Source organism: Trypanosoma rangeli (assembly GCF_003719475.1).
Source record: "Trypanosoma rangeli strain AM80 chromosome Unknown Tra_15.4_contig_00032, whole genome shotgun sequence".
Classification (NCBI taxonomy): domain Eukaryota; phylum Euglenozoa; class Kinetoplastea; order Trypanosomatida; family Trypanosomatidae; genus Trypanosoma; species Trypanosoma rangeli.
This window is the reverse complement of record NW_021705776.1, coordinates 1-12,014: the sequence shown is the minus strand read 5'-3', so window position 1 is coordinate 12,014 and position 12,014 is coordinate 1. Positions and strand designations below refer to the sequence as shown.

At 55.0% G+C, this 12,014-nt stretch overlaps 7 protein-coding genes and 1 pseudogene across 7 annotated transcripts, besides 3 other annotated features; all 8 read left to right on the top strand.

The window, feature by feature from the left end:
- Positions 1-7: 7 nt before the first annotated feature.
- TraAM80_01564 (ribosomal protein S7) lies at positions 8-427 on the top strand (the record flags this gene model as incomplete). The annotated part of the gene is made up of 1 exon (XM_029378600.1): positions 8-427. The coding sequence occupies one exon, from the start codon at positions 8-10 to the stop codon at positions 425-427; it is 420 nt and encodes a 139-aa protein (XP_029241523.1).
- A 263-nt stretch (positions 428-690) lies between these two features.
- Positions 691-1,881, top strand: TraAM80_01563 (BRCA1-associated protein; the record flags this gene model as incomplete). The annotated part of the gene is made up of 1 exon (XM_029378599.1): positions 691-1,881. The coding sequence occupies one exon, from the start codon at positions 691-693 to the stop codon at positions 1,879-1,881; it is 1,191 nt and encodes a 396-aa protein (XP_029241522.1).
- A 35-nt stretch (positions 1,882-1,916) lies between these two features.
- TraAM80_01562 (BRCA1-associated protein) lies at positions 1,917-2,360 on the top strand (the record flags this gene model as incomplete). The annotated part of the gene is made up of 1 exon (XM_029378598.1): positions 1,917-2,360. One exon carries the CDS (start codon positions 1,917-1,919, stop codon positions 2,358-2,360), a length of 444 nt encoding a protein of 147 aa, XP_029241521.1.
- A 337-nt stretch (positions 2,361-2,697) lies between these two features.
- Positions 2,698-3,546, top strand: TraAM80_01561 (uncharacterized protein; the record flags this gene model as incomplete). Its single annotated transcript, XM_029378597.1, has 1 exon — positions 2,698-3,546. The coding sequence occupies one exon, from the start codon at positions 2,698-2,700 to the stop codon at positions 3,544-3,546; it is 849 nt and encodes a 282-aa protein (XP_029241520.1).
- A 704-nt stretch (positions 3,547-4,250) lies between these two features.
- Positions 4,251-4,829, top strand: TraAM80_01560 (molybdate-anion transporter-like; the record flags this gene model as incomplete). Its single annotated transcript, XM_029378596.1, has 1 exon — positions 4,251-4,829. The coding sequence occupies one exon, from the start codon at positions 4,251-4,253 to the stop codon at positions 4,827-4,829; it is 579 nt and encodes a 192-aa protein (XP_029241519.1).
- A 629-nt stretch (positions 4,830-5,458) lies between these two features.
- Positions 5,459-5,489: a microsatellite.
- A 4-nt stretch (positions 5,490-5,493) lies between these two features.
- Positions 5,494-6,222, top strand: TraAM80_01559 (Nicotinamidase; the record flags this gene model as incomplete). Its single annotated transcript, XM_029378595.1, has 1 exon — positions 5,494-6,222. One exon carries the CDS (start codon positions 5,494-5,496, stop codon positions 6,220-6,222), a length of 729 nt encoding a protein of 242 aa, XP_029241518.1.
- Positions 6,223-6,519: 297 nt separating this feature from the next.
- Positions 6,520-6,549: a microsatellite.
- A 332-nt stretch (positions 6,550-6,881) lies between these two features.
- On the top strand, positions 6,882-7,185 carry TraAM80_01558 (hypothetical protein; annotated as a pseudogene).
- Positions 7,186-7,202: 17 nt separating this feature from the next.
- Positions 7,203-7,244: a microsatellite.
- Positions 7,245-7,462: 218 nt separating this feature from the next.
- On the top strand, positions 7,463-11,734 carry TraAM80_01557 (uncharacterized protein; the record flags this gene model as incomplete). The annotated part of the gene is made up of 1 exon (XM_029378594.1): positions 7,463-11,734. One exon carries the CDS (start codon positions 7,463-7,465, stop codon positions 11,732-11,734), a length of 4,272 nt encoding a protein of 1,423 aa, XP_029241517.1.
- Between the last annotated feature and the right edge of the window lie 280 nt (positions 11,735-12,014).

Genomic DNA, 12,014 nt, shown 5'->3' with positions numbered 1-12,014 from the left:
GACGGCGATGGTTGTTCTCTACCCACTGCGGTTCCTGATGCTGGTGCGCAAGATCCAGCGTACACTGACGGCGGAGCTTGAGAAACGCTTTCCCGGCAGCGTTGTGGCGCTTGTGGCGCAGCGCAAGATCACGAAGCGCCCGAACGACGTTTACAAGCTGCAGAAGGTGCAACGCTCCCGCACGAGCGTGGCAGTGTTTGAGAACATCTTGAACGACCTGATCTACCCGTGCGACGTCGTGGGCCGCCGCTGGCGCTGCCGCACGGACGGCAGCAAGGTGATGAAGGTGTTTCTCGACTCACGTGACCGCAAGCGTGTGGAGTCACGCCTGCCACTCATCGCGCACATCTACAAGCAGCTGACACACCGCGCCGTGAGCTTTGGCTTCATGTGGAACTCGAAGCTTCAGCAGGTTTCCTCGCGGTAGACATATGATATTTGGATTCCTTCGGCCGCGTTTATGTTACTGTTTTTTTCTTCGTCCCATTTCCTTGTTTCTTTTTTTTTGTCTAAGCGCACGGTAAACAGGGTCTGCCCTTATTCCACCTGCGCGTGATTGCGGTGTAGACTGGGCAGATTGCATGGGCCCTTGCGTCTGTTTCCGCGTGGAGTGTTGTTGAGTAATGTGCATCGTCTTTTTTTCTTCTTCTCTTTTTGCCTTCCTCCCCAGCGTCGGGGAAGTCGGCGAGAATGTCAAGCTTGGAGGTATCGGTTGTTGTGTTTTTTGATAAGCAAAAGGCGGCTGTAGTGGAGCTATTCTACGAGCGGGTCAAACCAACGCGGTGGCTGCTTGTGCGTTCCATCCCAATTGACGTGACACTGCTGCAGGTGCTGCAGTGCCTTGATGCGTGTGCCGCAGTCTCTCCACCGCCGGCTCAAGGTGGCGCGGACGGCGGTGGCAGTGGCAGTGGCAGTGGCAGCGGCAGCTCGCGGTGTAGCGTCACGGAGGGGTGCATTGGCGTTGTTCGGGTTGGCTGCACCCCGGACGAGGATCAGAAATATTGCTTGCTGCTGCAGTTTGCCACTGCCGGTGATGCGGCACGCGTAAAGCGTCAAATTCCACATGCGAACCTGATGGGGCACCCACCCATACTTTCGGAGTACGTCTGTGAAGTGGCCACAGTAAGACGCTCGCGTCTTGGGACCGACGATGAGATTAATGATGATGATGATGGAGTGGACATGAAGCCGTATGGCGCGAGCGGAGAGGAAGCCATCAAGTTGGTGGAGTTGTGTAGTGTGATGCATGGGGGTGTGGCATCCGTCTCCCTTCCGCAGAGCGCCTCTTCGAGTAATAAGATGTGGAGAAGTTTGGAGCGACAGGGCGGAATGCGCCTGGCGCACACTGCTCAGTTGACACCAATGGAGGACTTCTGCACTATCTGCCAGGAAATCGCCTCCAGTAGACCGTTCATTGTGACGTTGTGCAAGCATGTGTTTCACCTCTCATGCTTCCATAAGCACCTGGAGGATGTTGGCCAGTCGTGCCCACTTTGCCGTTTTTCAATGGCGTTGCTGAAGTCAAAGTGCTACGCATGTGGTGCCTGCAGTGACTTGTGGACGTGTCTTGTGTGTGGCTGGGTAGCGTGTGGGCTGGGCCACCGCAGTGACACCCTGCTCCACTTTGAGAGCACGGGGCACTCCTGTGCGATGCAGAATAGCACTTCCCGGATTTGGAACTACCGCGCTATGGATTTTCTGCACCACCAGCTGGCAATCGAGCTTGGGCGCGAGGACGACCTAAAGACTCTTCAGGCGGCCGCTGAGGATACACCCACCACCTCCCGCTTCAACAAGGGTGAGGTGGGGCTAACAGCCACTACGTACCGGCGCAGTCGGTGGTGGTGGGACGATGAGACGAGGAGGCGGCGCTTGACCTGAACGCCGAGTACGTGCATGAGTACTACATACGGGTGATGCAGCAGCTGATGAAGGAGCAGTCGGAGTACTTTGAGCGGCAGGGAGAGTCGGGCGTGGCTGTGCTGGCGACAACGACGACGGCGGCAGCCGAGGCAACCTTGGAAGCACCTGCCGCGATGCTGCGGAAGCTGGTGACGGCGGAGCAGCGGCATCGTAGGCGCCTCGTCTCAGAGTACACGAGCGGCATGCGCCGTGTAGCACTACGGGAAAAGATGTTTTTTTACCGCCTTGTAAAACAGGAGGCGATACGGAATGAGAGGCTGCATGAGGAATTGCTGCTACAGTCGCAATACATTCAAAGCCTCCATGCAAGCATCGAGCAGACAAGACGCAGAATTGACGAGTCATCGCGGCGCGGGATGGATCAGTTAGTGCTGAAGCGCGCGGAGTTGGAGTCGCTACAAGCAAAGCTTGACATGCTGTTAAGTAGTCTGCAATGATGTGTAACCATCCCTTTCATTTTTTCCCTTCTTTTTGATATGTTGTTGTTGTTTTTGCGGGCCGCTGTTTATTGGCTTGCGTGCGCAAATATTGCGGCTGAGGTGACAGGGAACCATGTTGCTGTTGCTACGATTCTGTTTTTCTTGGCTTGCGTGGGTGGCAGCCGCCAGTGCGGTGGGAGAATAAAGCTCCATCACCTTCAAACCTCACGCTTTTTTCCCTCTCTCTTCCCCTCATTTATCTTTTCTTCCGTATGACCCACGTGGCGGGAGCACTGCGACTTGCAGGGTGGGAACCGGGAAGAAGAGGGCAGTACGGTAGGGATCATCAGCGACGATGCGCTTCACGCACTCGAGAAAGCGGAAACGCTTGGCAGCTTCGGCAGCAGCATTGGCTTTGGCCACGGCGACGGCGACCCCAGCCCTGCAGCGTAATTCGCGACAGATTGAAGACTTTACGCAGCAGCTGATGGATGCCATGACGCATGCGAGCGGGACCACGGTGGGTGTGCTGCAGCCCTCCACGAGCTCTTCCGAGGGGCGAGAGGATGAGGAGAGGAACACACCCGGACGCGACAAGTTTCCGGTGGCTGCAACAGTTGTCAAAGACGACGCGGCAATCAACGCCACGGCGACGCCTCCGCAGAGGCGGTTGCAGAGCAGGACAATGTCGAGACACTCTGCAGAATGCAGCCCGTGTAGTCGGGTTACACGATCGACTTCAACAACGCGTGGAGGCCTGCAGGGTCACGGCAGCCCGTTGAGGGCCTCTAGTGTTCAGGCTGCGTGCACTCCTCACAGTGGGGATCACATTTGGCCGGGTGATGTTTCGCGGACGGAGGCAGAGGTGTTGCAGCAGCACGGCCAGTTGTCACAATTCAACAGCCTCTACGCGGTGCAGGAAGGAAGTGGCGCTTGCAGCAGCTGCAGCAGTAGTAGTAGCGGCCGCGACAGTGCAGTGGTTGACCGCATAACTGAAGGGGGCAAAGCTGAAGCGGGAGAGGCGGAAGAAGAACGACGTGTGCGGCGTCGACGAAGGGAGTTATCAGAGATTTCACCAGTGAGTCTCGCGTTGTACACGCGCTTAGCGGAGTGTGGTGTCGACGCTATGGACCGTCCGTTTGCTACCTGCGTTGTTAGACGAGCCCGGGGGCTTTTGGAGGCGTGGGCCACAGGCTTCTTGTAGAGTGTGGCTCGGCCCGTGTATTTTTTTTTTTTGTTGTGGTTTTGGCGGTTATGTCAGGCACCAGGGGACCACTGCGTGTAGGATTTTGATACTTATAGAAAATGATCTGCATATAAAGTAAGTAAGAGAGGAGGCGAATGTGTGAGAGGTGGGGAGGGAGAGAGACTGAAAACGAAGGGGAATTGCACTGTGTTGACATGCATGGATGCATTGCAGAGGAACACGACATTATTGATTGCAATTTTTCAGTTGACGTCAACACTTTTACTTTCTAAGGGGGTGCAGGCTCATGTAACAGCATCCAGCAGGAGAAGGAGGGAGGAGGTTTAGATGATTTCTTTTTTTTTTCTTACATCTACAGTTTAGATACCCAAAGTTGGACCAAATGGGGGACACGTACGAGTTTTTATTTTTTCTGATGATCGTCTTGTGCACCGTCACCGGGGTATACAAGGGCAGGAGGAAATACATCCATTACGAAATACCTCGCGCATGCCTCGTCTTCTGCCCTCAAAAGGTTTCAGATTCAGTTCTTGCTTGTGTACTTCTTGGCCATGGCCACAGACTGGATGCAAGAACCTTACGTGTATCGTTTATACTCGTTTTGTGGGCTGAGCTGGCATTAAAGCGGCCTTTTGTTTATCGTCGGCTTTGGCTCCTCGTTGCTGCTTTGGGACCTGCCTGGGTTTGGCCCCTTTGCAGACATGTATGGTCGCAGGGCCGTGTGCCTGCTTTACTGCGTAGTCTACACACTCAGCTGTGCCACAAAGTACGTCAACAGCTTCCCTGTGCTCGTTGTGGGCCAACTGCTTGGCGGAGTGGCAACCTCCTTGCTGTGGTCGGCCTTTGAGAGCTGGATGATTAGTGAGCGTCGCACACGCGGCTACGATACGGCGTGGCTGGGGGAAACGTTTTCACGGATGACGGTTAGAAATGGCCTAATCGCCGTTCTTTCTGGACTTGTGGCCCAGTGGCTCGCTGACACGTTTACTCACCCGGTTGCCCTATTTGACATGAGCGCTGGTCTGCTCGTGCTGTGTTTTATCATGGGTTTTGTGCACTGGCCAGAGAATTACGACGCCCCCCAAACCAACCTTTGGCAGCAAATGGTGTATGCCGCCACTGCGGTGTGCGAAGACACCCGCATTCTCTTAGCAGGTGCGCAGCAGGTGTCCTGTTTGAGGGCGCCATGTGCGCCTTCATATTTTTGTGGACACGCGCGCTGGAGGCAAATGGTACGGTGCCGCACGGACTCGTCTTTGCCAGCTTCATGCTTGCCCTGAGCCTGGGTGGGCTGCTGTTCAACTTATCGGCCGAGTGCGTGGTTCTGTGAATGCCTGTGCTGCATATTGTTGCCGCCAGCACTATGCTAGTGCTCTCCCACACGGAGAGTCGCATCGGTGAGATGACAGCAATGGCTGTGTTTGAGGTGGTGGTGGGCTACTTTTGGCCGTGAATCGCGATGCTGCGGGCGGCGTACGTCCCGGAGGAGTGCCGTGCCTCCGTGATGAGTCTTTTTTCGAGCCCCCCTTAACGGCCTCGTGTGCCTGATTTTGTTCGTGCAGGGTGCAATGGCCCTGCAGAGTGTATTTTTTCTTTGTGCCCTGCTCCACGCGTCGGCGGTTCTGGCGGAAGTTTTGCTGAGGGCGTTTACGGAACCTTCACGTGGGGGAGCACCACATCGTACGAGATGAGAGGAGGAGGGACAAACCGCAAGTGTAGATAAGATATGTGTACATATGAATATTGCGCGGTAGTGTCGCGTCTTTCCTTTGTGCTTTTCCTTTCTCTGGCTGCTTCCACGTTCTTCCTGTGACGCGGCGGCGGCGGTGGGGTGGGTGGGTGCATGCACGCGTAAGCCACCCATACACACAGGCACGCGTGCTTTTACGCCTTTTTTCCTTTCTTCCTCGTGTGCGTGTGTGTGTGTGTGTGTGTGTGTGGCATATGCAGCAGACGTGGAAAGAAAAGTGTGCCGAAGCGCTTACGCGAGGAGGGATTGCAGGGTCGGCAACAATGATGCCGCGAATCAATGTTTCACCGATCCACGACGCCCTGCTTGTTGTGGACATGCAGAACGACTTTGTGTGTCCTGACGGGGCTCTATCGGTTCCAACGGCGATGGAGTTGATCCCTGTGATCAACCACATTTGCCACGCCTACGACTTCCGCGCCATCGTCGCGACGATGGACTGGCACCCGCCGAATCACTGCTCCTTCCGCAGCCCTGAAGGACCCGGTGGGCCCTGGCCGCCGCACTGTGTGCAAGACACTTACGGCGCCGAGCTGCACCCGCGTCTGCGGCTGGGGCGAGTCGACCACGTCGTGCACAAGGGATCGGACGAGGACGCCGAGTCCTACTCCGGCTTTGCCGACGAGCACGGCAAGTCATCTGGTCTCGCCACCCTGCTGCGGGAAATGGGCGTGCGCTGTGTGTTTATCTGCGGCGTGGCCTTTGACTACTGCGTCTACTACACGGCGCTTGACGCCTTGAAGGAGAACTTTGAGGTCATCATCCTGCAGGACGCGACTCGGGCTGTGTTTTCAAACAACATTGCAGAGCGGAGCATGAGCCTGCAGCACGCGGGGGCCGTACTGACGTCCAGCAAGTCTCTCAACGAGGCAGAGATTTGCACGCGCACGAAATTGTACGTCTGCGACGGAGACAATATTTGAGTGTTGAAATAACCCACCAATTAGTAAATATATCGGGGGGAAAAAAAGCAAAAACAAAAACACACGTACATACATATGTACAAGCTGTGTGTGGCGTTTGGATGGTCGGGGATTTTCTCTTTGTGTTTTTTTCTTTACGCCTGTAGTATTTCTGCTTCTTTTCGCGTTTGGTGTTAAACGTAATTGTGGTAACTACCGCCGACGGTAGCTAGCAGCACACACATGTGCCAACATGCCTCTCAATGTGGCCATCACAGTTTGTGGTGCCGCGTAGGGGGGCGTGCGTTTTTCGTGTAGTTTCTTTTTTTGTTTTTTTTGTTTTTTTTTGTGACTGGCGCTCCCGACTTTTGTTTATTCCTCCCAACCGTTTTTTATATATATGTGCCAGTATATATAAATGTATTTTTTTTTTCTTGTCGCATGTGCCAGCACCCACTCTCGCACTCCGTGGCTGGCTGGGTTTCGCAGGGTGGTCTCATTGCAGGTCACTTGTCTTGTCTCGCCCTTGCGGAGGAAGAGAGGGAGAGGCAGCGCGGCGGCAGGGCGGAAGAGAAGGGGGAAAAGACAGCCGCCGTTGCCACTACCGCCTTCTTGACGGACGAAACGAGGACAGAAGGGGGAAACCCACAGAGCGAGAGAAGACGGGAATGGTGACTCGTTTTTTTTTTTTTTACATTTTACTTCTTGTCGTTTGCTTCGGCTTCTCTTCGTCTGTCTGTTTGTGGCTGCCGTTCCTTTTCTCAGCCCGCTTCTCCCTTTCCGCCTCTGCCCTCTACCAGCACGGCCAACATCGCCACTGTGCGTCTGTGTGCGGGAGAGAAGCAAGTAAGTGAAGGAAGACGTGCGTGTGCCGAAAGCAACCGCAGGCAGCCCGCAACAATCGTCACCGGCGGGCGAAGGCACACACGCACACACCCACAGCCACGGGTGAGAGGTGGTTGCACCCCCTCCCACTGTCTCGTTGACGCGCAGCAGTGGAGGAAGAAGAAACATAAAAAGAAAACAACACAAAACGAAAACAAGGACGCGCGATAGCCTGCGAGTCTAGCAAATAAATACACCAACAACACACCCACACCCACTAAGACGCAACGGGGACAAAACGGTGGGTGCGTCAAGAGGAACAAATTAATAACTAAAACAACAGACAGACAAATTTGTAGTTGTGCTGTACCTCGCTTCATTAGGGAAACAAAAACAACAACACCGGGGGTTGCTCGTGTAGACGCCGGACCGTAAAATGTCAAACGAGTCGCAGTCGGCCCCGGTTGACGCTGTCGTGGCTCTCCAGGGTGCTGCAGCGGAGGTCCTTCCCGCCGGCGCCACAGCTACGACCACGGCTACTAGTAGTGGTACTTCTACGGCTGGTATGAAGAGTACCCCAACGGTTATTACCGGGACACCAACAATGACAGCAACAACAACAACAACAACAACTACAAATACAGAAAAGGAGGTTACCATGGCCACAGTTTCAGGGGAGGCTGATGGTAAACGCGACAATGCAGCAGAATCCGTTTCTGCATCATCTGCATCGCAGATTCAGGTGGCTTCCGAGCAGACTCCAAAGGAGTCACGTATACACAATGGAGAAACAGGCCAGACAGGTGAGCCGGCCGGCCAAGTAGACTTGAAAGAGATGCCTACAGAAGTAACACTGTCCACTCTGTCACCGGCAAAGCAGCAACTCAACACGAGTTCGGAGTCAGTTCCCCCGCGTGGTAAGAATAAACAGAGGCATTCGTTCGCCACTGCCCCTACACCCAAGTACAGGCAGCCAAACACTCCCCCCATGACGGACTTGAGGGTGAACAGCTCAATGACTTCAATGCAGCAACAAGTACAGCCGCCTCCCATGTACCAGACACCTATTATGGTCTCACCGATGATGTCCTCGACACTACCGCCGCCGCAGGGACCATTTTATATCACACAGCATGGCATGCCGCCACCGCCACTGCCGCCGCCGCCGCCGCCACCACCACCACCATCCTCTTTGATGTCGCCTTTCATTTCAGGAATTGGAGCACTTCCGCCACCATCGACGCCGCCGCCACCGCCGCCGCTGCCCTCTTCTGCTCCGCCGCCGTTCATGCAAGCGCCGTGTGGCCCCATTCCTTTTAACACTCCAATGGGGCTTTCTATACAGGCAGTGCTGATGGCAAAAAACCCCGAACAGAGCTTGTTGCCCTCGTTGTTTACCAACGCCACAATCCCCCCCCCTCCACCCCCACCCCCACCGCCGCCGCCGCCGCCGCCACCGCCGCCGCCATTGTTTGCAGCATCATTGTTAGCGGCCGTTCAAAAACAGCAGCAGCAGCAACAACAACAGCTGCCGCCACCGCCGCCTGGAATGCCTCCAGCAGGGACAAATGTCGCCCGCGTGAGTGTTGGTAATGCTTCCTTGGCAGCTCTGGTATCGAAGGAACCGCCAAAGTTTGTGTGTGTGTTGCTTTCCGGGGTTCCTGCGGTTGGGAAGACCACATGTGGACGCGAACTGGTGAATGAGTTACAGAGAGATGGTCTTGGGTGGAAGTTTTTTTCTGGTGCCGATTTTCTTGCGGGGACGGCAACGAAACGCCTTGTGTGGGAGACCACCAAGGAAGTTTTTGATGCCTTACAGAAGCGTCTGGATGAACTTCTCGAGGAGCAGCGTAAGGAGCGTAACGTGAAGGGTCTTGTGATTGACAAAAATGTGAAGGGTATTGAGGACGTCTACTATCTTGCCTCACTCCTCAAGGCGAGGCGGATTCCATTTGTCGGCATTGTGGGAATGGAGGTGGACGACGACGGTGTGCTGCTAAAACGTATGGATAGTGGTGAGGAAATGCGGGAAAAAATCAAGTACCACCGTGTTATTCATGCGAGGGTGCGGGCTCTTGCAAGGGCTGCGGGAATGTACCGAGAGATTGACGCGACGAAATCGAAGGATGAGGTTTTAAATGACTTACGCACAATGGTGCTTGGCTGCTGTGCACAGCCCCCACAACGCGGCATCCGGACAGACCTCTACGCCGGCTCCATGGCAACGACGATGGTTGATGACCATGCGGAGTATTACGACGTCGTTACACGCGTCCTGGAGCTTTTGAAGCCGTCAAAGGGACCTTCCCACTACCCTGGCACGATGGAATTTACACCTTTTTCCATACGGGATATGTCTGACAAGAGTCGGGCCTCCGCAATAAAGGCGCACTACGGCGTACGACGCCTGAATGACGGCGTTCGTCACCTGCTGATGTACCGTGACTCAAAGTTCTACCTCATCCCGACGCACCTCAAGGCCGTGCTGCGGATGCCCGAGAAGGCGTGGCTGGGGAGTAGGCTCGACTCCGTTGGGAGCTTTGTGCTTGAAGGGGACTTAGTGCAGCTTTCCAAGGAGCGCTGCTGTGAGAAGTTTCTCGCCTTTGACGTTCTCTACTGGAGTGACACAGGGCAGCCGGAAGTGAATACAGTGGCGTCCATGAACTGGGCTGAGCGCCAGGCCCTCCTTGACACTCACCTGTTCGCAGAGAGCAAGGCATTTTTCCCCACTGGGTCCGATTGCGTTGTGATGCATCAGGCGACGTTGAAGTTGGAGCGGATTTTTGACCTCTTGAACTCCAGCGATGACACGTTAGAGGGGATCCTGTTTCAGCCCATCACCTCTACCTACGGCTACGACAAGGTGTACGCCTGGCGCCCACCATCGAAGCTCACGATAGATTTTCGCATCGGCGCGTTAATAAGTACCACAACTGACGCAAATGAGGCGGAAAGCGACTCCAAGGACGCGGCGGCGGCGGCGGCGGCAGTGGCAGCAGCAACGATGCTGGCAGAGGAGGCGGTTGCGGTGACAAGTAATACAACCAGCTCTGCCCCCACTCCTGCAGGGCGGCCGCAGCCACAGCCGTCCAGCACATATCCATTAGGTCATAGCCTGAACAGCGCAGGGGGATTTGGGCGAAGTATGCTTTCCGAGAAAGTTCCTGTACGCACGTTTGAGCTGGAGGTGTATGATAAGCACGAAAAAGAATACGTTCAGTTTGAGGAGTGCACAGTTGAGGTGCAACACCCCGACGTGGTGGAGGGTTGTATCTGCACCTGTGTCCTTGCCAATGAGAAAAATTGCTCTTGGACCTTTCAGCGCATTCGTTACGATGTGCTTCGACCTGCATATAAGCGGGATGTGATGACGTTGCTTGAGCATTGCATTATTTCCAAAGCCAAATTATTGCACTGGCTGGTGCATGACAAGATCGTCCACCAGACACAGAATGAGATCCTCCCGATCATGCCAGCTCTACCGCCACCGCCACCGCCGCCGCTCACGGCCTCGGGGTTTGCCGCATCCAAAACCCCGACACAGCACCCTGTGGGTTTGCCCACGTACGCCACTGCTGTCAGGTTGCAGCAAAGTAATGCCCAGCCGCATGCGGCGATGCGGATGACGCCACCTTTGTCCGAGGTAGTGGCGTCGGGCCCTGCGTTGCCGTTGTCGGGGTTGCACACGCGAGGTTCACAAATACAGGGGGCTCCCTCGCCAATGCCCACGACCCCCTTCCCCAATGTTAACGGTCCACTGTATGTCCCGGCGGAGCCCACAACTGCGACACCTAATCCCGGAACCTCGACCACCGATGCAAATGCTCTCACTACATTGCAGCTCCTATCGACAATGGTCTCATCAGTGCACATTGTGCGGACAAATGAGACAGACGGGCAGAACAAAATTGTCTCCAGGGCCAACCACCGCCGCAACCAGCAGCAGGGTAACGATGCTCGCGGGTTAAGTGACGCCCACGAGAAGCATGACACCGACAAGCGAGTCGACAAGAACAGGGCATCACGCCAGGACGGCAAAAAGTCGACGCCGGCTGCAGACCACTGTACACAGTGCCTTAAGAAAAAACACTCAGAAGATCTTCGTCTTGACAAGCGGGACAATAAGTATTACTGCTACAGTTGTTGGGCAAAACTGGGCTGGGAGTTCTGTCGTGAGTGCGGGGAGTTTAATAAGGGCTACCGGGAGCGCACTCGCCGCCACGTGGGCGAGTTTTACTGCAACACCTGCTGGTCCAGCTTCAACAAGGAGGGTGAGGAGGTGACAAGGAAGGGCAGCCAACCTTCCGCGAGTCCTAATGGACAAAAACAGCATAATCAAAGACAGAGAAAGCAGAAGCGGCAGCAAGTGGAAGAGGATGGTGTTGACGTGGAAGAGACGGCGGAGAAGAAGATGAAGAAGCGAAGACCATCCGAGCGTAAGAGCTCGAGGAAGTCACCAAGTGACGAGGAGAAAGTGATTGCTGCGGCTGCGGGGGAGGAGGATAACATGAACACGAGTTTGTCAGACAAACTCAATCTTTCGGAGGGAGTAAATGCGGGTCAAACTAATACGAAAAGGAAACGAAACAGAAAAAGTGTAGTGGAAACGGAGACATCGTGTGAGGTACATCAAAATATGATTGAGCCCGCGCCGCAGACCCCACAAGAGGTTGTCGGCCCCAACCAGGTGGATGTGGTGGTAGAGTGACCCCGTGGGGGGAGGCGCTAACGTGAGCAGTGAAAGCGTGCGTGCGTGCATGTATGCATGATCAACGGCTTGATAAGTGTGTGTTTGTCTTTTATAAGCTTTTTTTATCCCTTTTTTTTTTGCTGGCTTGTTTTGCCCGATTTTGGTTTTGCTTGGGGTGCTGCCTCTGCGTTGTGTGACTCCAGGTGGGTGCGGAGATGTGTGCCTCTCGCTCGCCATGCACATCTGCACGGGTGGGCGGGTGAGTGGGAGACGCATTTTGGTGGCAGCTGCGTTGCGG